We start from the raw sequence: 25,340 nt of genomic DNA, 5'->3' as shown, positions 1-25,340 counted from the left end.
TTTTTTTCTCTCTGGAGCTTTGTAATTAAAATTTTATATTCATTTCTTGTTTCGAGTGTGCTACATGCACTGCACATTTGACGTTTCTATATTTAATCGTCCCGGGGCTTTAACCCAGATCTGAGACGAGTGAGTTTGTTATTGGAAGGAATCTTCGTTTATTCGGATATGTACATTTAAAGTGATTTATGATCACATTTGTGCTAATAAGTTTCTACGAGACTTGCTTTATTTCATTCACATCCAGCTTCGTAACAATCCACCAAGCAGAGTTTCCGTCGTAAATGACGCAAAACAAAACATGCAGGTTTAGAGAAATGGTACCTGCGGGGAGAATTGTTTAATCGAATGGTCTGTAGATCCATTTCAATTATCGGTAGTCGACTGTTTCTCTTATTGCTTCATTATCGTCCCAATAGGTGGTGGAAACGTCTCTCCTCGTATATCGCCTGGAGACACAAATAAGCGAATAAAATATAATTTAGTAGGAACGAGTGCTGACATCTGTTAGCTATCGCAGGAATGAAACTTTGCTTATGTTACCAACAATCAATACTGAAGTGGGAGAAGTTGCATGAATAGCCAGGGGCCAGATTGCAATGTTTTACTCTATTGCCACATAATTGCGTCGGTGTATAACAGGATCGCATTTTCTTTTACGAAAAGTTTGTTTAATGACACTTCATCTTCTGCACTGGTTATATAGTGTCAACTGGTAAGATGTTACGATGACTTGTGAATTTGGAAGCAATCGGCCGTGTCCTATCTCATAGCACTGCCTCAGCGTTTGCACGTGGAATTCAGAATTTTTTGCCGAGATTCTAGGACCAGATCGCACAGATAATGATTAGTTCAACAGTTCATACCCCAAACGAAGTTTGTTAAAGTTACGTATCTTAGCTTGTAAGTATCCTTTTGTGGTTTGTCTAACAGAGTGTTTATCTTACTGTTACAATAACATTGATTATGTATGATTTAACACGCATTATAAATTGGCGAAATGAATTACACTTGCAGAGAGAAAGGCAAGAAAGTAACAAATAAAAAAAAACAGTGCTGAATCCTCGGCCACATGACAGGAAATGACATGGCGGATACACATTCAGCAATGTAATAAATACAAATTAGCACAAGTAAACAGGCGTAACCAAAGTTCACCAATTTTCTTTTTACGAAACCAAAGACTATCGCCAGTGCATAAGAGGAAGTTTACGGGGGATTAATGTATGACGCCAGCTGTATGTTAATATTGCATCTGGTCTGGAACTTTGAAAAAGTTGAAGCGCATATTTTATATGCAACAGGAAATTCCAGTAATTCGTATGTCCTTGTATTTGTCTGCATGTGACTTTTCTCTGCCTTCCATTAATTATAATTATTTGTGTCAGGTATCTATCTGTTAAGCAAAGACGTATTTCTAACAAATTTGATAGAAAAATGTTAATGATTTTTCTTATCTTTGTCAGCAAAGTTAAGGTGGACCAGACGTTAGCGTAGTAGACTACATGTTTCTGTCTGGTTTTGTTTCTTGTTTAAATGATGGGCCCAGTTTTCGGTTGCCTTGGAGGGGAACTTTTTTTTACATTTTGCGTTGAAAATTCGAATCGTTCTCGTTTGCGAATGATGAATGAAGAAAATAAATATATCAGACGATATAAAGCTAAGTGAATTTTTAAGGCCTCCAAAGCCATTATAAACAAGGTGATTAAAAAAAATAACACATTTAAAATCGAACCGTAGCTGCCCATACCGTAATTCTAATTCTAATTAGGCAAGGGCTTTTTAAGGTAGCCTAATTGTAAACTTGGGGTGTCAGATAAGATCGAGGAGTGTTTTGGATCTTATGTCAGCAACTTAAATATTGTTATGATGTGGAAGTATAGTCCTGTATGTTTCCACTTATTTTGTGCGCTGGAAAGTACAAAGGCAAAGGGGAAAGAAAACAAAAGAAATATCTGGAAGAAAAATAAGATAAAATAGTAGGAATTGACGAAAACGATGTAAGACAAAGAAATAAAAGCAAAGGGCAAGACACAACAGAAATAAATAAACGACGCAGTCCCGAACAGAGGAAGGAAACAAAAAAGAAAGACCATGTTCAATACAAGAGTGCGGACGTTTGACCCTCGACTACTGTGCGGTTTCGAGAAAAGGGGTTACGCCCTTTGGCCCGGACACTGCACTGTCTGGACGATGTACTACAACTTGATTATACATCTCTATTTTTAACCCCGCAGTGCGATAACAAGTCTTGTAAGCATTGTTCATCGATCTTCTTATGTTCCGCATGGGCGGAAAAAACAATGTGACATCAATCTTGGCCTCCCAATCAAGCAGCAACACCCAGGCTCTTGCATGAACTTTGATTTCATCGCCCAGTGCTTAATATAATGTGATATTATAATGAGACGCTATCATCCGGCCGCTAGTAAAGCTATAAATTCGTAGACTGAATGGGACGCGAGATTGTGTCTTTGATGCGGGTTCTCACGGCGACAAGAAGTAACGTGGCTGGCAGTCTCCTGCATATTGTGCCGCGTAATCCGTCAGAAAATGACCGGCATTTCAGTGGTTATTTCCTCCATGATCAGGGTGATGGTTGCCTCAGAAACGTCTGTTCATTTCTATCATACTACATGGCGCAACGTCCCGAAAGACAGTCATATTTAGATTGGGTCATACTCGAATCCTGCCAGCCTGTTTATTTGGTGTTGTAACACTCAGACCTGCAAAGACTTGTACAGTTGGTACCGACTGACGGGCTGATAAACACAGAAGCTCAACACCAAATTCAAACATTTTCCAGCCTTGTTATAATACTGTGTTTTTGACATGCAAGGTTGCTTCTCCTTCCTGTTTTCAGTTTCTTCATGCCGCTGAATTTTCGCAGCGCTTGAGACAGTTGTCAGTGAGGTAGAACTGCCTGGCCAAGATCACAGCTGTTTTGTACAAATTAAACACACGTCAGTTTATAACAGGATGTAAAGCCAGTTGAGTTACCCCTCCAAATCTTCTGAATCTACAATGACCTTGGTTGAGATCTCAAATACAGTTTTTCGTCCACGTTGCTGAAATGCTGTATCCAAGCCCTACGAAAGTTTCCGCACATGATCTCAAACTTGCTTAATTTTGTGCCAGCTTCCACATATTTTGGAGTAACCCGTTTGGATGCTTTTAACCTTTGTCGAAGGCGTAAGCATAAGATTGACCTTTGACCTATATCTCATGACGACACTAAGGACGTCCACGTGGATAGTCCTAGAAACACCGCCCCCATGTCACTATAGAACGTTAATGAGAGTGTTCTGTCTAACAGGGCTCTCTTTTCTGAGAAAACGGGTTACAAGAATCCATCTGAACCCTTGCGATCCCAATGAAATAGATGGCTAGTCTCTGTTTCCAGTCTTTGGCCACCATTATATTTAAATGAGAAAATCCTCCGTTTGCTTACAACGTAGATTCAGCTCTGTCGCCCGAGTTAAGTCGGCTTACACACGCCACGCACTTTAATGAAACCCCTTGACCACGGCTTACATCTGCTCCGTCACATCATCTGGATGCCCCCAGAGACAGACGTTGTGCTCTGCTTGTCAATACTCCTTATGCTGAGGCAGCTTTGTCTTGTCATGTAAGGGACTTGGATCACTTGTTGACCGGTTTCCGCCTTAGCGGTCGTCCTCGGTTTCTTGTTCAAGTCAGTTTGTATTGCATCTGTAGCCTGCATTCTGTCAACATGACAAATCCATTTCTTTCTTTCAGCCTGAATCTGGTCAGTGTTACAGTGTCTATATTTCATCCAGTGTCACTTTTCTACTAATGTTGTTGTTATTATTATAATTATTATTATTATTATTGACTGATTAGTTGGAAATGAGCGTGAATATTCAACGCAGGATATATCAGGCACCTTAAAATAAATATTTAGAAATTTAAATACAGTAATTTTATGTGAAATGTGAATATGTTCTGTATCTTCTTTGAATGGAAGTTGTCATTTAAAAATAATGATGGCTGTGGAGCTAGTGTCACGGACTTTTTAACTGCACGCAGATATTTATTGATATAATATTTATTTTGTCATTGCATTGTCAGGTCGTAGATATTGAGGCTACTGTAGGATGGTCGTCATTTATTACACGTGTTGCCCGATGCCTAGAAAGTTCGTAGACCCGCACATTTGTAACGACAGAATAAGGTCCTTCATCCCGAATCACAATGCCTATTAGTCTAAATGCAAATTAACTCTCAAACCAAACAAATAAATTCCACATCCTCTGGTTTGCACATTTACAACAGTCAGTTAGTTTGTCGGTGCTTCATTTCTTACTATCCTGTAGGTTTCGATGCAATATAGAAGGTGTTACATAGATTCTTGCAATTCAGTAATATAAATGATAATTTCCGCCGAAAAAGTTGGTTAAATATTCAAACTGTGAATGCTCTGCGGTGCGGTTTGTAGAGTCTATGCTGTTTAGTAATAGTTCCTCAACTGCATGTTGAGGTGAGGTGGTGAACGAACTGGAATAGTTCGCGAACAACCGACAGCCCCGTAGTTTCCTAGGTACAGCATTCGCCTGTAGGGACTTGTTCAGGACAGTCTGTGCACGGCCAAGTCTAGAAGCGAGTATCTCCGAAATACATGTCGGCACCTTTTTGACGTAAATACGTCTATATTTTAGGGTCATTGTCATTCGGCAAAAATGTAACGAAAAAGGGAAAAGAAAATTTGTAACTTCATTGTTATGTTACCTAGGAAACGTCAAACTTCATTGTTATGTTACCTGGGAAACGAAAAAGTGTAACTTCATTGTTATGTTACCTTGGAAACGTCATGTGTTTATCAAGAAATAAACAACAATGGTTACCTACATAGTTAACTTACATTACCTTACCTTACCTTACATTACCTTACATTACATTACATTACCTTACCTTACATTACATTACATTTCCTTGGTGTATATACGTGCACAGATACGTCATAAGACTACATTACATTACATTACCTTACATTACATTATATTACCTTACCTTACCTTACCTTACTTTACATTACTTTACATTACATTCATCTATCACAGACCCATCTGAAGCCTTACTAATTCAAGTTAAATAAGCAATGTCTTAATCAAACTTTACTCAATTGTAAAGCATGTATAAAGGAAATTTTTAGAATAAAGCCAATATATAAACTTCCTTTCTGTATAGACGTATTTACGTCAAATTCTCCGGAACCATGGTTCCACTGACAACTTTTACATGTGGCCAATGCAGAGTCTCGACAGGAGACCTGCTTTCCTACCGCTCAATTCTGTATGCCTTCTGACACGGTCTTCATTGGAGTCCACATGACAGCCACGAAGCTTGCTCCCTCGTGTATTCGTGCAAAGTTTTCTGTCTTGCAATGGTGTATTTCCTCTTGAGTCACCCGGTGTAGTAGCCTATTAAACCGTGTCTAGTGATGAGACTGGATTATTGAGATGGGAAACAGCCAGAGTACTAATTTGTCGTCTTCATTACAAGTTTCATTCTGCCCACACGACAAGATTTGTTTTTCTGAATGTGTTAAGAACTTTCACCTGTGACCACAGCTATTTACTCAGACGTTTAGTGAAGAAAACATTTAACATAAATATTTCTAATGAATAAGAGATCAACTTTTATAGTTCATATCTCTTAATTAAACATTTGGAAATAAATTAATTTCACTCTTGTTTGTAATCTATGTGGAATACTAATTGGTAGATACCTTCGTATTCCTGTTAATGAGGTTAATTTGCATTGGCAGTTTAAATACGCCCGCAGCGCCAGTAACACATTTTAATGAGGACCCTATAGATTTCTCTTTCCCTTCAGAATAAAATAATACTATAAACATTCGAGTATTTTTCTGTTCCAGTGGGTGTGAACCGTTTCTTTGGCTATCTTCTCGTATTTTAATTAAAAATTTTGTTTTATGGTCGTACGAATACACGAAGGTTTGGGCCGATGGGTCTTCCAGTTTTTGTTGTTGTTCTAGTAACAAGCGAATTCATCATTATCACCACATCTGCTGTTTGGGTGATGCTGAGACCTCGGGCTTCGTTTCGTTTCGTTTCCAGGCGTTTCTTCTTAATTAGCCGTGATGGATAGTAATAAAGCTGAGAACTTATTTATGCCTGTTAGCATTACCAGCCGTGTACTGAAGCTCATTTTCGTTGATAGGAAAATATACAGGGTTGTTAAGCTTCAGTCGTCTGAGAGAGTCGAATTTTAGTTTATTGTGTTGGTGCTCCACAGTGCTGCCACGATACAACATTCTGTGGTCATTAGCGCCTGCTGTGTCACGTTTTCAAGCCCTCAGCTTACACCGCCCACAATTTTTGGTAGCATTATAGACGTGTTTATATTTGAATAAAAATTTACTTGGATATTATCCATCGTCTAGTAATAAAACGTAAAAAACGTAAAACGACGTTTCGGAGATGGGGCTCTATCTCCGTCTTCAGGTTCCTACTCAGTTGGGCCCACTAGATAGAGTTAATCCCTATCTCCGGATTAACTCTATCTAGTGGGCCCAACTGAGTAGGAACCTGAAGACGGAGATAGAGCCCCATCTCGGAAACGTCGTTTTACGTTTTTTACGTTTTATTACTAGACGATGGATAATATCCAAGTAAATTTTTATTCAATTGACTCTTCACCATCGTCAAGAAGTTTTAGATTTGATATGTGTTTATATTTGTTCTACCGCAGATGCAAAAATTATTATTGCCATTCCATCTTTGACACCGTTGGCATTCGTGTGCCTACAAGGCGAATAGTTCTCTACTTTGCATGTGTGACAAATGGTCTAAGACGGTTTTTTGAGCTAGGGGTATCAGTGCTGCAAATGGCTTACGCAGGTTTTTGGACACTATCAGCAAAAAATCAGTGTCTGCTTTGAGGCCGAGAAAGTGTTGAGATCGATTATTTGAATTTAGTTTTGTTTTGTAAGATTTGAGGTTTTCACAGCGGTGAGTATGAAGATTACCGTCTTCTGGGTTGTTGCGCAGTGTAATCTGGTCGATGTTAACCAACGTTTCACAGGTCATACTGCCTCCGTCACCCTGATGACGGAGGCAGTATGACCTCTGAAACGTTGGTTAACATCAACCAGACTACACAGCGCAACAACCCAGAAGACAGAAATCTTCATACTCTAATGACGGAGGCAGTATGACCTCTGAAACGTTGGTTAACATCGACCAGACTACACAGCTCAACAACCCAGAAGACAGAAATCTTCATACTAAGAATCGCCCTGATGACGGAGGCAGTATGACCTCTGAAACGTTGGTTAACATCGACCAGACTACACAGCGCAATAACCCACAAGACAGAAATCTTCATACTAAGAATCGCCCTGATGACGGAGGCAGTATGACCTCTGAAACGTTGGTTAACATCGACCAGACTACACAGCGCAATAACCCAGAAGACGGATATCTTCATACTAAGAATCGCCCTGATGACGGAGGCAGTATGACCTCTGAAACGTTGGTAAACAACCCAGAAGACGGAAATCTAGTTTTGCTTTGTTTTCGCTCTTCTGTTTAATGTATATATTTACTGCTTGAAAGTAAAGACAGCGATTTTCGGATGATGAGGTAGCGATCTGATTCACTATCTTATAATAATGTATCTGCCAAGTTGTTTACCGACTTTGCATGTCTGTAGCAGACGGTTTCATGATGCGTGCTTTTGACGAGATGCATTTGGCAGTCAGGTGACGGGCTGTCTTATTTAGCGCGCTGCTTTGTATGCCGGAACAAATTCAGCACTGACTAAGCATTTATCGCCCTGCCGCAATTGAGTAATGGTGTTCCTAATCACATGTCTTCCGGATGTGTTGGTCTGAGTTTCTGAAAGAAACCCATCTTTTGTTCTTGCATTCAAAATGGTAGACGCGTTATTATACGTTCGTTGCACGATGAATACAAAATGAGGTTGAGTTTGAAACATCTCCGAAACTACTACTACTGTATTGTGCACTGTACATGTGTATTTATCCCGGGAATATTCTGTTCGTGTCCGTTTAATGTACCCCGTTCCTTTACGAGAAGCTGGAATAGAAATTGTATCTATTGTCTCAAAAACATTTTATTATGTACAAATTTATACGAAACAAAACACTAGACTGTAGAGTGTGTTGTTAATGTCTGACACTTTTAGTTCATTTGTAGTGCAGTTTGTACGAGTAACAAGATAATTTCCTGGTAAGAGAATTTTAAGATGCAGTGTTCCTAGTAACAAAGCTCACTTTTGAAATCGATCCTTAGTATGTTTAATCGAGTTCGCATTATCGAAAGCTATTTCCCTATGATCCGTTTTACTGTTTTCCTAGCTTCTCTGTATTGTTTCCCAAAGTGCTCGCTTGTTAATCAAAATTGTGTGTATATTACCTATTTCGTCCGTCGTAACTTCATGTTTGTCCCACTCTGTAGGAACAGTAGTTACGAAGATCTACGTTGTATAATATTGAATCATTCTGTATAATAAGAAAAGAATTACAGCTTAAATTAAGTATTTAATCTTTGGCGAATACTTAATAAAAGTAATACATAAGCAATTGCAAATATTCTCATGTGTTTGTGATAGTAAGTCACAGCGCGTTTAATGAACTGCGATGAAATGTCCTCGTTTACGACCCCGCGGATCGCGAGTCTTTAAGAAAGATCCATTACGACCCCAGGCCTGAAAAGTTTGAGAACCCCTGGTTGATAACCATAAAATACATAATAATGTCTGTCAACGGGACATGTTTATTGAATTACAAGTCTATTTTAAGAAGTGACTGCGGCTGGTATTGTGTTGTGTTGTCCTTGTTGGATGAAGCGTGATCCAGGCCGATGGCTATTGTCTCCGGACAAGGAGTGATGTGTGTTTGCAAGAGATTTTATTCAGATTTATAACGCGGAACACAACAATCTGCGTGGATCAGTGATTAGCGCCATTATGTGGGCGTACAAGTGAGGCTGACAGGTTGTGTGTGAGAGCAAAAGCCCTTCAACTCACACGCAGTAGCCCCCTAGAAATGGGAACTCATGGCGCCAACAAATGTAAGGCCCTTACGTCAGTGTGGGTAATGCATCTTCGAAAACTAGGCCTGTACGATTTCTGAAGAAAGTTTCTTTTTCTGTATAATGTAAAACAATTGTGTTGCTCTTTCGTGAAGTCTTTATTTAGCTTTTCGTTTGACAGCGATAATCGACGATGCGTTTATCGCCCGATGATGGAGGCAGCAAGGACCTCTGAAACATTGGCAAACTTCTACCAGACAACACGGCGCTACAACCGCATTGAAAAATCTCGAATCCTACTTAATGACGCATTTGTCCTAAGCGTGTGAAATTTTGTGCGACACAAGTTCTGAAGTCTGCTTGCAGCAAGTCACATTTTCTTAGCTTATGGCACTTAAACGAAGAATATACAAGGTCTTGAAAGAGTGGTGACTATATATACCACCTGCTTTAACAATCAGTGACTCTGCAGGTTGCCATCGTAGTGTATTTATGTGTTTCACATGATTCTCAGAATAAACAGCTGTTACTTCTTTAAGTAGCATTAACCAATTGTCATGGACACGTGTTGTGTTTTCTTTGCGGTACGGACTGAATTCTTAAACATTATGTAGATGAACTTTGGCTTCGAAGGGTTTTGGGACAACTGATGAGATATAAGAGTAGATTAGTGTATTTCACTCAGGTTTCGGCTGAACCTGTTTCGGCTTAGAAGAACGCTGTACCTATATGCTTTTTGACATGTAATTACGGAACATTGTTATATTTGTATGTTATTGTTACATCTATAAAATGTAAACTGAGTATCATTCTTTTTAAATTAGCATTTTTTTTCCTGCGACCAGTCCCCGAATAAAAATGTGTCCGGCTCTTCTGTATTTGCGTAAACTGATTATAGTTCCATGTTTCTGCAGTGTTTGAGCACATTTGTACGCCCGGTTCTGTTGATTCTGCAAAACCCAGCCCTGTGTTTTGTGTTTGTTCCGTTACTAACAACTTGGCAGCACCTAACATCTGATGACACTTGCTGGGACAGGTTGCGTGGGCTCTGTTTATGTTGTAGTCGATGGGACAAGTATCGATTTCACTGCGAACTTTATAAATTTCTATTGTTATTACTACACTCGTACATGCTTAAGCTCTCCAAACGGTGAATCAGCAACGAGATGTGAAGAAATAGCAATATCTGTATAAGAAGCGAGTTACCTAAGTTGGTCACAGTTACAGAGATTGGAAATACGCGGTGCAATTAAGCCCAGTGTCTGCCATGCCTGGCACCTAAGATACCCCCCCCCCCCCCCCCCCCGCGGTTTCAAGTCAGCATACATTCGAATGAACATAATTATTGCAGTCCTTCAATACCTTATGAGCAAATCTTTAGACACCTGTCAAAAGCGAACTCACTTTCAGACTGGCAGCTTTGCTCAGTTTTGATAATCACCCGGTAATTCTACACGTGACAAATTCATTGCAGCTTAACGCTTATAAGGATTCAGAGCCCTCTGATCAGAATAATATGTCTTTCTGATAGAATATTGAACTGACCCCTTGTGGCTTATTCGTGAACAGCTCACTCTGCCTTTCTTCCTGTGCGTTTTTTTTAAAAATAAAATTTTTACGTGGAGGGGTGTGCAGCCCACACATGCCCAATTAAAGACGCAATATGTGGCGTTTGTAGTGCCTTGTCATTGACTCTTGAGGCGTCTTTCAGTAGAACAACTTCCAATGGATGTGTTTCCTGCTTATTCACGAATTTAATAATCCATCGTCTGTAAGAAATGCTCTTAGCAAGGCTTGGGCGGGCGATGTATACCCATTCGTTCCATTCCAAGGTCTCTCTCTCTCCTTTTCATTGTACTCAAGAATAATCTCCCGAAGCCTTAAAGCTATTCTTACTTCTTGTGTTTCAGGCGCTGGTATCACAATTAACACCTAAACGGGCAGATACCTCATCGCGTCACGGACTTCTATAGGTGAGTTTGATTTTATCAAATTGCCCTTAGTCAAATGTTGTCTGTCGTTGGTTTTGAAAGACAAAATTGCCCGTGTGCCTGAGTATAACTCTGAGAAGGCGTATAATGGAAGCTCTGCATATTCTTAACCTCGGCATGAGACTGAGGTGAACGGGTTGCTTCATGCTCCTCCTGCTTTACCTCAGTTAATCATAGGGAAGTTTTAGGTAACTTGATGCCTGTACCGACCTAAAAACCCCGTTCCCAGTATTTCCCGTAGATTTCTGGCTCCATGCTTTTGCGGGCCACTTGCTATCACGCATTCGTCTGCTCTGCACTGTCCTGAAGTAATAACCTGTGCTGTTGTTGTTGTTGTTTGTAGGAGTGCCTTACGAATTTAAATGCTTATTCTTCTTTTGTGTAACCTCGTTGTCGTACACCCACCTGTAGGTTTTACAAATTCTCATTTATGCCGCTTATATTTATCATTGTCTCTTTACTCTACGTCCTTGTCTCAGTGCCGTATTTTACCGCTGATATAACCGATAACGTCTGCAATTTCAAGTGCGTGCTCGTAGACTTTATATTAGCAAAGTGTCTGTGTAGTGCTCCGCAGCTATGTACTAATATTTGTATTTTATTTCCCAAATTTCTCTCTCCGACTCGGTGTATTAATTCCAGGCATATTTTAATGTGCTACTCGTTCTGTCGGTTATTTGCCTTGCTTCTCAGTCATTATTTTCTTTCGACAGTAATAAGACGCCTTGAATGTATTCCACATTCACGTGTCATCGTGTCAGGTTACTCCTGCCCTGCACAAGAACTGGCTGCTATTCTCCCAGGAGCTAGTGTTATCGCCTTGGTTGCCTGCGAACCAAGTGGACAAGTTTACTTTCGGGAAGAGTTGTGTTGGCTTGCTACAAAACTAACTACGTTTGCCCCGCGTCCTGCACACAAATTGGGATCACTGCCTACTCTTTCTTTCTATTCCAGTGTCTTTGTCTTCTTATGTTTCATGTTGAATCAGCGAGTGTGTGCGTGGGTTTGGACAGGTCGAGGGTGGGGGTTGCTTGTATTAGAGTTTGAGGCCGCTTTCAAGTATGGCTTTACTCTGATCTAAGTTATGCATACAAGGTTTATATAGGGATTATTATACTGTGGTACAACTGTGAGCGTAGAAGGGAGGTAAAAAGGGTAAGTGGAAGAAGGATACAACTCCACCTGTTTGTGTCATAGCGTGATAAATACGCATTGGCAATTTGGCCGAACTGCTGGCAAAGTATCAGACGGTTAACAGAGACTGAGAACAAGATGTTGGAAAGAATTTTCAGACAGACAATTGAATAAAAATTTACTTGGACAGAGACAACCACTCTACACGAGGACGCAGAAAATTACAAGAGGAGGGACTCCGGAATTTGTGTGGTTCACATAACATTTTCAGCACCCATCTCAGGTGACCTGACTGAATCCAAGAAAGCTTAGATGGGTGAGGCTTGTAGCGCACGTGAGAGAAATGCATACAGAATTTATTAGGAAAAATTCAACGGAAGGGAATTTGGTACACGCAGACGTGGAAGGCCTGGGGTTATAACAAAATATATCGTATAAAACTAAGGAATGAGTCTGTATAGCTCAGGATAGAGTAAAATTGCTGACTTCTGTGAAGAGGGAAATAGACTTTCGGGTTCCGTAAATTTATAATATTTTATAACAACCTGAATGCTGATGACACTCAAGAGTCCGTAGTATCCTGATGTTACTCCCTGAAGTCGAAGCTTGTTTCAATAATCGTAAAGAATTTTATCCGCACCGCAAAGAAAACACTGCACTTCTCCATCACAGAAATGAACTTGTTTATGCTGTTACGCAGAATTACAAAAATGTAGCTTTGCTGTTTGTTGAAGCAGACGGTACACGGATTTGGCACTGGGGTTTAAACGTTTAAGATACTCTCCCAGCATTTACTTGGAGGGACTGAGGAAAACACGAACATCAGTCAAGATAGCCGGTATTCGGGCCGAGATTGCAACCCACGACCTCACGAATACGCCACCGTCTTTCGGTCATCATGCTTTGTAAATATAATCCTGTGGTCTGATGACGATGGGAATACTTGTAAACAGGTAGTTGCGCCGTTGTTACTCTGACCAGAGGAGCTGGACTGCATGTGGATAGATGTGACAAGTTAATAAACCACCTGATAATGAGGGGGAACATGCAGATAGCAAGGCCTGTGAGCATGTCAACCTCTGTGACTGGTATTGCGCTCCTGGGGTGGGTATGAATCATTTGCGGGCCGGCAACATGTGACATCCCTCAGCTGGTGCCTGCCTCTGCAAATGACCTCAGTGCTAGATCATTCATTCATTCATCCATTCATTGCCTGCCAAAATGGGCAGTTACCGCTTAAATCAACGCAAATCCTAAATAGGCCTACATTTCACATTTTGTCGTGTCAGTGTCACAGGTCTTCATAGGCCACGGAGGACACTTTGACGATTCGTTAAACTTGTGTTGAGAAAATACATTTGAGACAACCGTATGTGATAGTCTATCTGGTCATGGTTCCAGATCCACAGATTACGAATGGCGTTTGAATGTCTTACAGTGGAGGTGTTAATTATGGTAGAACTTTCATCGTCACGACGTCTCTAATTAATTCTGTCCGACAAGGATATTAATTATTCCGTGCCAAGGTTTTAGCATGTTTTGAAAGCTAAGATAATTTGCGGAAAGGGTAAGAAGTGGTGTCAGTGGGGAACGTTGCCCCTGGCTTTCCAGGAAATATTCATCTCATTTTTATGGTTTGGGGTCTGCACTAAAAGTTGTGAGACGTGGCCTGATGCTGTTTAAAGAGCCTGTTCTACGTACAAAAGTTTGTAGCCCGCAATTATATAAAATACAGATCCCGCGTTGATTATCGATCAATGATAAAGAAAAAATAATTCGTACGTAGCGTCACATCTACTGCATGAAAAAAAAGCTTTTAAACAATAATTTATTTGGACGTGTGAAGTTTATGGCTTGTTAAAACATCGTGTAGTGGAACTGACTCCAAGTCGTGTTTTAATTGCGGATTTGATGTTAGCGGTCATGAACAATAGGGTTAGTTGTTTCTTTGTTTCTAGAACATTCTACAATTCCGGGATGGTAGATGTGACGTTTGTTGAGTTACAGACATTGTTACAAGTACCTTTGAGCGAGTTTACATTTGAGAGAGCTCAGCCCTGATATTACAGTGTTGGAGTTTATAACTGATTGAAGTTAAGCGTTCTACGATTTTTACAGTCGTCAATATGAAGGAAGGTAGTAGACTCAACAGTTGATACAACGCCCTTGAATAGAGCGTGAATAAAGACAAATGGTCATTGTCCACTTACCGTACGGCGCCCAGAGTCATTTTGCTTATTACAGCCGTAATGAAACGCCGTGGTTGAGCAATTTGTGGCCTATCACGTGACGAACTTGGTGATACGGATAATTTATTATGCACGTCTCGGCACGTCCATCAAGTAACGTAAATACAGCTGAACATCCACTTGTAGCAATTCTTTCTCTTTTAATCACCAGAGCCATTTAAAAAATTAGCCTTCGTTGGCAGAATGATTGATGTATCTAGACTCTGGCTTTGCCAGTAAGTGAACAGTACAGTCACAACGGAAATGCTTGTAAACCTCTGTACCAAGGCTTGGCTTCAGATGTGTGAGAAAACTACGTTCAGATCACAACTTTAAAAAAAGAGCGGAGAAACGGAAAACGTATGAACAGGATTCGAACCTGCAATGCCAGTTTGTGGACTACTGAAGACCGCCCAGTCGTCAGGTACCACCCGTCCTCTTCGCTGTAGTACTTCCGTGGTGTTAATGAGTCACGTGATGGTCACATGACATTTCTAATGACAGCACAACAGGGGAAATTAAATATCATTTAAATAACAAGCAGTTACGTGTTAAACATTCTACATTGTCTCGTAAATCCCATTTAAAATGTAGAAATATATATGTTTCTTGACAATTATGTTGTAATAATGTACTTTATTTCTTTAACGGTTAACTTCAGCTTGAAAAAAAAAATTGTGCTCGAAATAAATGTGAAAATAACACGTGCGTAACTGTTAGAAGCCACTTCGACTGGGCAAAGATTATGCAGTGCTTGCAAATTGATAATAGCGACGAAAGTGAGGGATTGTGAGTGGGTTAGCATATGGAAGGAGGGCCCCCCCCCTTGCGTAATTGGAGGTAATATCCCGTAACTAGCATAAATCAGGAGAACCGATAACCTCTCCAAGATTGTAACAAGGTACGTTCACTGTAATACGAGCCTGATTGGTCACTACTGTGTTTGTGCGCCGTGATCCGAGCTAAAGAGTTCTAGGAATTGGCCCTTTCGTGATTGTGTTCATTTATTTACAATGACCCTGCCAGTTTTTGCGTGACCTAGTCATGGGAGGGACGAAATTTTTGTTGTGAAACCTGGTGACCATTTCGGACATAGGCGTAGATGGGAGTATCTGTGTGGATTTGTTGGTTTGTAACAATGCCCAATGGCGGTCTCTTGTAAACACAGTTGTGAACCTTCGGACTGCATAAAATACGGGGAATATTTTGACTAGTTTATCGACTGTCAGCTGTTCAAGTAGGTTGCTGCCCCGTGCTGTTAGTCTGTTTTTGCTTTGAACACGTGACCTGCGATGAAAGTGCGTTGCGGCGAACGATGGGCGTCCTGATGAATTTAAATGCAGATTTGCACATTTGAGTTGTGCAGTGTAGCATATGTAGCAGGTGGCAGGAATATTTACGGCTAAGAGATGAGTGTCTTATAAGGCCATGCTTAAGCCAGCACATAAGTTAAGTTTTATATGTTAAGGATAGGTGTACCGTCTTGACTGACACGCACGGGTGTTTACTGCCGTGTTCTCTTTGTTGCGAGTCCAATAACTTGCATTGCGTCGCTATAAATAACGGACCGTGTCACGACAGCGTTTGAAAACCACTGACAAACGGAACTTCGGAGATCGGTGAAATTTGTTGTTGCTGTTTCCACAACTTCGAACCAACTGCAGAATTTCTTGCATGTCGTGGTAGCAGGTTACGAATGTGTAAAAGAACCATGCCATGAAGATTTGTTAAGGGGTCGCAGCGGTATGAACCCTTTTATGGTAGCCAACCATGCAGGTGAAAGACAGAGAACAATAGAAAATATTTTTTTGTGTGAAATTTGCTTTTGAAAGATTTTAAAATTTTGTTTCATAGAATCTCCATGGAAATAGAAAAGGTGGCCACGTGACATATTGTAACTTGAGACGTGAACAGGCTTGCGAGTGGTTACAAGTTCCTCAAAGGTATTTTCGAATTCCCATCTGAATACCCGTCCGTTTTTCGTGACTTTATTGTCACGGGTTATTAACTGTGGATGGGATTGGCGATATCCACGCAGACATGCCAGGCCTCGAACAGCCGAGTTGCTACGTTGGTGGTCCGCGTGGGGGTCACAATTCGGAACTAATTAGCAGTCTGCCACCTCCACAGTTTACAGTGTGTGTCATTAAACCAGTTGGAAAAAGTGATTTGAGTTAATGAGTGACTGCGCTGTGACATTTTATTTGCCGGCCTTATCCTTAGTCTTACCTGTGGCTGTAACTTTGGCCCACGCACGTCTTTGGTCGCGCAGACATCTCTGCTGTTCTTCGTGAGAAGCGATTCTTAAACTTCATCACTCTTGGAGCCTTTTCCTTGTCACAGAGTGGAAAGGTAGACTCAGTACATCATGCACTTTCTACAAATCCGTTCTTTGGATTTTGTATGCCCCATTGGTCTTCTTTCTCACTGTAGTTTGGTAGTTTACCCAGGATTTGAGAGATGTTCACTACCTCCTAAGTTTTCACTGTGAACACCTTTTATAAAGCAGATAACGTTCCATTTAAAAAGAAAGCCAAACCAAAATTAACTGTGCTGAACAACGTTCAGCGAAGACTACCAACACGAAATTTGATCTGGAGACGTAACAATATTATAAACTGGTCAGACCTTCCCACATTTCATTCGTCTACAAATTCTGAATTGTGTAACCTATGCAGATGATACAGCGTCGTTATGGGTACTGATAATAAACCTTTGTGCGCAGTGCTTGGAGGAATTTCTCTCTTCGACGTCACGTGTTGGACCCACGAGCCCCGCGTCCGAAGTATTCCGTGGGTTATTTTCTTTATGGCGAAATGATGAAAGAATGGAACTCGACCTCCACACCAAATATACGCATTTATCGCACAGGTGGAACCTTGCGGTCTGTTCTTCGTGTAGCTGACGTCGTCGGTGTTCAGTTGCTTCAGCTTTGTTCAGTGACCAGCCGTCCTACTTGTTAAATCGTGCTGAAGTCGCTCTTTCTGCACCGCTCTCTGATCGAGTTGTCAGTTTGTGCTTTCCCATGGCATTCCATTTATAGTATCGTTCTACATCCAACCATTGTCTGTGGGAATGTACGTTGTGTGACTTGTGATCAGGATTTCGTTTCTTACACCTTCATTGCAGTCTCTATTCCTTTTCATCCTAGATCACATCAGATGCATGTTTTATTACTCCCCTTGTGAATGTATCACTAGCGTTTTACAAAATAAAAATATGCGTACAAGAATACTAAGGTACTTACTCACGTTTATATCATTTCCTGGTACATATTGGACTGCAAGGAACAGTGACGTAAGTCCTCGGCTCCAGAGTCGTATACAAGAAGGAAAGATCTTGACTGAGGATATCAGTCGTTCTGCTTGAATTCGAACTGGGAACCTCCAGGATTTGTTGGATATTGAAGTTGATGAATCCAGTGTAAAAATTGATCTTAGGCAAATAGGGTTGGAGGGTGCGGATTGGTTTAGTCTAGCTCAGGACTGGTGGCAGGCTCTTCCGAATACAGTACGTAATGAATTTCAGGCTCCGTAAGAGGTGGGGAATTTCTTGACTACCTGAGCTTACTGTTAGCTTCTCAAAAGGACTCTGCTCCACGGAGTTTAGTTTGTTAATAAGTTAGTAGGGCAGTCAGTTAATTTACTAGGGTGTCACACATCTTTTATGACAGAGCAAAGAAGAAATATTGAAAATAACTTGTGAAACATGTGATTAATTATGTAAATGCTGCCAGCTGCTTAGACTCTGTTACATAGAGTTACTTGAATTAAGTACGTCTGAAACGCATTCCTCAATTTTATGACATTTTTGCCCAAACTGTACGCTTGTTCGCACGGTTTAGCCCCCTGTACAGATCAACAGATCTTCGGCGGACAGACAGACAGACACGGCGAAGGTAAAAGGTGCACTGGTGATGCGAACGCACGAAGAGACGCATTTGGAAATTAGACTTATGGCTCAGACAGGCTGTTTCATGTGGAATGTACCTTTGTACTTTTACGCGGGTTATGAAACCCGTAAACCTACTGTGCAGGCCTAAACACAGCGCTGTAAATGGTGCAGGATTAGAGGTAATGCTTGTTATTTTAATATAAGTGTAATGGAAAGTGAGTTACGCCAGTCTTCCTCTGAAACGTGCAGCTGATTTTTAAATGTTTAAGTTAAGAGTAAAACAGATATAGACGTTGATTTCTTTACGTAGTCCACATATAGCAAGGCAACTTTAAAGATGATCGATTGATAGTTTGGAGGCAAGAAAGCTTGTTAACCTCGTGCACATTGGAGTATTTCTCACGGACGTAATGTAGCTTGTCGGAAAGTCTCGTCATACCACATGGCACCTGCAGGCCAGAAATTACAGCCAAACCTCACTAGGCTGTAGCTGGAATAAAATTATCGGTACGCGGTACAGTGAGGCTCTTCTTGTATCCAGGGAACAGGATAAACTTATCTTAACACAGATAATGTGGCGGTGTATTGACGATTGTCTGCAGGGGGCTGGTAACCAGCACTGGCAAGAGACTACGCTTTGCGTGCTTGTTGCATAAGCCACTGGCTTGAGGTTCTTTTATTGGAGTTGCTGAGACAGACATATCTCCTTGCAGTCCGATGACAAAGCTAATGAACACCTTGGTGAAATTCCAGGTGCTCATGGCGACGAGTATCAAGATGCCAGTCTTCTGGGGTATTTCTGTATGTAATCTGGTAGATACTGACCGACGATTTTAGCCTGAAGGTTGATTACTGAGTTCGCAAGTACTAGACCTTGTCCTGTATCCAGTCCACATCCTCACACTCTATATCTAAACGAAAATTAATTTTAATATCATCCCTTCATCTACACCTAGGTCTTCGAAGTGATCTCTTGCCGCAAGAGTTTCTGTCCAGAATTTTGTGTGCATTCTCATTTCTCCCATGTTTTCGTTCACCTATCACGTGCCTTGCGCCACGCGCTCTTCTACTGTTCTTCAGTTTGTACCCCTTACGCAACAAACATTTCGTTGTTTCGTTAGTAGCTGCATACCGCAAGGAGCACAGCAGCCAGGAGCAGTGTTTGCATCGTGAAGAAGCTATTTTGAAGAGGGTCTCGTTATTGTTGACACCTGCTGACGTAATTACCGAGTCTCCCCTTTGATTGACATGATGATTATAAACTTTGACCACGCCCCCTCTACAAATATGGACCGACATAATGTTGAGCGTTACAAGTCGAAATCAATGTAATTGCTGAGATGCTTCTGATGGACCACGAGACAGATGCGTCGCGACTTCGTGCAATTGAAACCGGAGGGAACAGACGCGGGGTGACGAAGGGTAATGGACTGGTTTCTTGTTTGTTTGTTTTTGTTTGTTAGGAAGAACTGCCGAAGTCACCTACTGTCACACTGAGGACGAACAACTTCATCGCGACTTTGTGTACCCTATAACCTTCCGAGACGTCGTGGACATGGCGCCGTGCTTTGTGCAGGCCACTACTATTCATTTGTTTTCCTGTATCCCCTCCAATAAAGCAAGAAGAAAACTGAAATCCCGCCCTGCTGCATTCCGATTCATGTTTTGGAAGAAAGTAAATACACTTTTTATATAAGACGGTGAAAGTAATGTTACCGTGTGGTGATGAAGTAGCGCCTATTAGTAAACTTTTATAACCTGAACTATTACATATCGGGCAGGTGAAATTTCAATTAATTTTAATGTTGCATTCTCATGGCGTGGCGAGGCAAATCACCTCCTCCCCCAATTTTTGTAATTGTTTACCGACACTGCAGTATTTACACTTCAAGAGCCTGGTTACTAGACGTATAAGTGACTGATGTTTGATGTTGTTGGTGTGATGTAGGAGAAATCGAAAGACTTTGTTAGTTTCTTAGAACTGTGATCGTCTCATTTTATGTCGCTATTGTGTTGAGTTGTCGTTTCGATTTAAATGTGATTTGTGGTTCAGGTACGGATGGCCACTTCGCCTGACACTCTCTTTGTTCAACTGTGCAACAGAAAATAAGACGTGTTGAGGGTATTGAATTTGCCATTTACAGCAGCTGAGAAGTGTCTATCAAATAGGTGAAAGTGTTTGGTTTATTGACTCAATTTTTATCCATTTCGGCGGAAGGTCTTACGCGTATATACCTTGTGTTTATTTACATTTCCCCTTCATCCTGTTACAGAGTCATATTGAAATACCTGTCTCGAGTTTAAATACAAGACAGAAGAGTTTTGTCGCAACTTGCCGGAGGGATTTTGGGGCTTAATATCAGTAGCTCGTGAACGGAAAGGATTGTTCTGGCTTTTCTGCAAGATGTTTTAAAAGCACTTGAAACAATTGTCATTTAATACTTGTTGCAAATTTAGAAGGAATTAACCCACGAGAATTCTGCAGCACTAAAGATGAAGGCAGTATGTTCCTGCGAGACGTTGGTGTGGATATGCAAGTCTACACGGCGTAACAGCCCAGAACAACAACGTCGTCGTCTTCACAGTTAAGAGAATCCCAAATTTCGTTCGTTTAGCGCTTGTAAATTAATTCAGTTACGCAGCACAAATTATGTACGTGGATGAGTGTCGCTGCAGTCAGAATTGTTCCACTGAAAACTCTGATGTGGAACGTTCGACACGCGAAATTTAATTGCAATGGAGGTTCATTTAAATTGCGATTGGATGTAGAATTACCGCATCATGCACTCGAGAGAATTTGGAGCGACATCTGTCAGAGCGAATGCGAAATTATTTTATCGGCACACACGACATTCTCTACAATTTTAAACGAATGGAACACGGTCGTCCGTTGTTATTACATTACAATCTATTCCTTTACGCCACGAGTCACAATAATATGAACTGAAGGAAAGAGTACAGATTATGAAGCTTCGGTGTTTCCATCAGAAATAATAGTTTAAAACATGATAAATAATTGTGCACTAGCTTTAAGACCTGTGGCTGGAAAAACGTTAATGGGAATCAGGACAATTCTCCTCTGCTGGAAACGTCTACATGTCTGCGCGTATACCTCTGAGGCAGCGCACTGTCATTGTATCTGGCGCAGAGGTTAGGAATGCGTGGAACTGTACCTCCACTCTCCATACGACTGCACGGCCTTGTACTTAGTTAATCACAAAGAACTTTGCCTTACTTTCTCCTATGTTTCTTTTGAATTGTTTGTAAATGCTCGTTGTAATTTGCATTTACAAACGAGTTGTTCTGTAGCGACAGGTCTCATTTAAATGGGCGTCAAATTAGACCTCTCATTTTATGGAAAATAAATAGGTTGAGGGTGTTTGGGGAAAAAGTGCTGAGGAGAAAATTTGGATGAAAGCAGGAAGTAGGCCGAAGAGGATGGTGGAGGAAAATTTACGATTTGGAGCTTTCACTGTATAGAAGCACAATAAATTCTTCTCGGGCTACGAGCATCACTAAATACTGTTTGGACGAATAAATCAAGGGGTCTCTGTTTGTGGTACATGTGACATGATAGAAAATACAAGTGCATGTAAATTTAGGTTGGGAAATCTTTACTAGATAAACTGCTGTGAAGACATATTCTATAGGAATAGCATGAGGGTGTAGACTGGGGTTAAGCTGGTTTATGCTACAGTTCATTGCCGGATATTACGTTAATGAAGCCCGAGTTTACATTAAAAAAGGAGGATCCTTGGCCGAGCGACTTTCAGCTGTTAAAGGGGGTCCTACACTGTGGTTTGAGTCGCTTGGTCGCTGTGTTTGCGGTCTCAGTATCCCGTGGGCTACATCGACGACTGGACTTTGTCCGTTGGCGACCTGCAGCGCTGGACCGTAAGCTGAGGAGTAATTACATCTCTTGTCCGTTGTGGCTCCCTCCAATCTCTGCCTTCTTTTGTCCTGACGTGGCAGTGAGCCCCGCGGGGCACAACAGAAAACACAGCGCCGTGGATCTGACTCGAATCTCGCCAGGAATGCAGCCCAGCGCTTATCGCGACTGCTTTGTGTTTCCGAAGTATGGACATTGAGACAGCCCGTCTTTCGGAGGCTGTGAGGAGCAGAGGCAGAGAGAGAGAGAGAGAGAAAGAAAGAAAGAAAGAAAGAAAAGAAGAAGAAACAGTCCAGAAATGTCTTTCCAAAAGAAGTTGTTCCTAAAATTGTTAAAAATTTGTGTTTTAATTTGTTGAACTGCCATGTACATCACTGACCGTACGCCGAGGTCGCGAACCCCAGTTTGGAACGTCGGAATTTCAAAGGATTATCTTACCCCCCACCCCCACCCCGCGAAAGGGTTTAACAAGCTTTCCCCTACGTGTCTCGGCGAGTCGGTTCTTGAACATAGTCAAAGTAGGATGATGCAGCTGATTGCAAGTATGTGCCAAATAAAATTATTGTTTTTGTACTCGTCAGTACTTAGCTTCGAACGCATCCTTTTCGGATGATCCTGAGGCCGGCTGTTGGACAAATTATGCTGGCACGGCTCTGTCCTGCCCACGCGGTCAGTTCGCAGCGTTTTACGGCTCTGTGTGTGTGTGACACCACATTCGCTCTTACATTGTTGCAGCCGTAAAATCCAGTCTGTTCCGTTTCTGTTGCCATGGGAGCAGAAACAAGCAAAGGTTTGCGAGGCAGCAGTTTACACAGAATGTTTGCTGTTTACAGATCTTCTGAAGGCATGCTGTGCGGTCCTTTTAAATATGGGGGGCTTTCGCCACAATAAATCATAAAAATATTTAACAGCCCCCGAGGAAAGTTGTTGGATTTTTATGTAGTTTTTAGAAAAATTTGATTTCATCGCCGAAGATCAAAATATTATTTGAGGAGGAATGAAACGAGAGAGAAAGTTTCAGTTGCACTAATTTTGACGATTCCATCTTGCCTGCTTCTGCACTTCGTCTGTGTCTTCTCCTTGATCTTCTTTGTCTTCTTTTTTGTCGTGCGCATTGGAATTTTTCAATTTATTTTTTATTACTACATCATAACCAATCTTTATATGGCAGACAATGTGTTTGTCATGTGATGTTTGTAGTGGTATGTTTTCCTTTGTTAGAATTTCAAAAGCGTCGTTGAATACCAATACCTTGAATGGTCTTGTTTTTACTTTGTGAAATTCTAAATAATGTATTTATCTCAAATGCTTTGTGATAAACGGTTGAGTTTGTAGATCGTCCGTGTTGGATTATAACCTGATTACCTGCATCTGACTAACAAGAGTTCAAATTACAGAAAAGGCTTTAGTCAAATTAAATGCAGGAGTACGCAGATTTGGATTATGGTTCTGTTCCTAAAATACATCGTGTAAGGCGGAAACACGACGCACGCCAGTCACAACCTGGTCGTTGCGTCAAGACGCCCGGACTCGTAAATAATTCTAACGAGGCACGGGACGCTGAACGAGCCTCGCATATGCTGAGGTGCAGCTTGTAAATACAGAACTAAGTGGCGTTGCTAAGGACGAAAAGCGAGTAATATAATCGAAGATGAATGAATCGGGGCAAATCTGTTCCTGAGATAATTGAGATAATTGTGGGCCCGAACTTCCACTCAACATTACACAAGATATGAAGTTGAAAGAGCGTCATTAAGCAACCAAAGAGTCTATCTGAGGATGGGCATTCTAAGGACATTCTCATTGTTATTTAAAACGAGACTGTGGCAGACCGTGTATGGTAATTTCACGTTCACCAAGTCTCTCCAGCGTAGAACACAATTTCTTTCTTATTGTAACCAATTACTCCTTCAATTTAACTGAATATCTAAATTCCCCATCGCTTGTGGCGGGGCGCGTCCTATGGAGCATGCCCACGTCCGAAGCATTGTTCAGTGGCATTCTAGCACAACTAATTCGCTTCAATTATCTCGCACTGACGCATAGGAAAGAAACAGCCGACACTAGGGGATGACTTGTCAGCGGTCCAATGGGAAATGCACGTCACCCCTTCCCTGAAATTGTGTATCTCCAATGGGAAATGCCGGAATAATGTGGATTGTGTATGAATACTGAAGGGCGATGGGACTGGGGGGAAGGGGGCTGCGGTTATGTTACATGCTTGCGCGCGTTGGGTTCGCATTTTTGTTTAGAAGGGAATTAGCCGCCCTTCTGCTAGATACAGTGCGTGGAATCGTAACACCAGCCCACACGTAGCGTACTCAGTTGCATGGTTTGGCAAGGTTATTGTTCTTCTGACTGTTGTTCACTAACTAACTAACGAAATGTGTGAATGACTAATTGCTCCTGATTTAATCGCTATAATAGTGTTTGAGGGAAAGAAAAATTATGGCGTGCTGTAATATTGCTTGCTCATTTTATTATGTTGTTTTACTGGGTAATTGTAGTATCTCTGCGTTTAAAGAACTGGCGTGCCCTTTGGTATCCGCGATTCTGTACGTCCGTCCTTATTGTTCATGGCTGAGCAATTCTCTCATTTACGTAAAAGGGGTGAGCCCTACCTCCGTTAAGGAACTGCGCCAGTCGTTGAGTCCTACTGTAGCAGAACCGTGTTCAGCCTCAAGCCTTATGTTTTCAACAGACAGTCGCAAACACTGCATAAGGGACGTCTCCAGTTTGAGAGATGTGTGTTACGTTAATTACTGGAGATGTTAATTGGTCAATATACTTAATCGATCAACAGTACGAAGCTAATTGTTCTGTGGGCAGACGTATATACTCATTATTCTTTTGCAGGCGCGTTGTGGTGTTATGATTTATGAAGTGCTCAGCCCCCTCCTACGTCATTACAGCTGAGCATGCAGGGATCGGTGAGTAGAATCCCACTTCTGTTGTTAATTTTGTGTATGAATGCCTTGAGTGACTTAGATTTCGTAGTATTGATTTGGAAGAAGTAGGCATGGAACACAACACTAGTTGTTCAATATAAAACTGAGTTCACATTACACGGCCCATCTTCTTAAAGCGTCCATTTGGTGTCGGAAGGCGTCAGGTTAATTTTACAAGAAGTGTTTATCCAAGCGATGCTTGGTGCATTCGTTTC

General features: G+C 41.3%; 1 protein-coding gene across 3 annotated transcripts in view; it reads left to right on the top strand.

Moving 5' to 3' along the window:
* LOC110840773 (ataxin-10) overlaps positions 1 to 25,107 on the top strand; it is a 36,832-nt gene extending 11,725 nt beyond the window's left edge. The window contains exons 6-7 of one of the 3 annotated variants that reach the window (XM_087358319.1): positions 10,952 to 11,014; positions 25,034 to 25,107. In XM_087358319.1, coding sequence (XP_087214445.1) covers positions 10,952 to 11,014 — 63 coding nt within the window. In that variant the 3' untranslated portion in view covers positions 25,034 to 25,107. Of the gene's footprint in view, positions 1 to 10,951; positions 11,015 to 17,119; positions 17,472 to 19,751; positions 19,883 to 25,033 lie in introns of those variants that run through there. The other 2 variants (XM_022086039.2, XM_022086031.2) reach the window with 2 other exon arrangements.
* Positions 25,108 to 25,340: the final 233 nt, after the last annotated feature.

Source organism: Zootermopsis nevadensis, unplaced genomic scaffold (assembly GCF_977971745.1).
Source record: "Zootermopsis nevadensis isolate Lab colony 2312 unplaced genomic scaffold, Znev_1.0 Znev_ptg000029l, whole genome shotgun sequence".
Classification (NCBI taxonomy): Eukaryota; Metazoa; Arthropoda; class Insecta; order Blattodea; family Termopsidae; genus Zootermopsis; species Zootermopsis nevadensis.
This window is presented reverse-complemented; position numbering and strand designations above follow the sequence as displayed.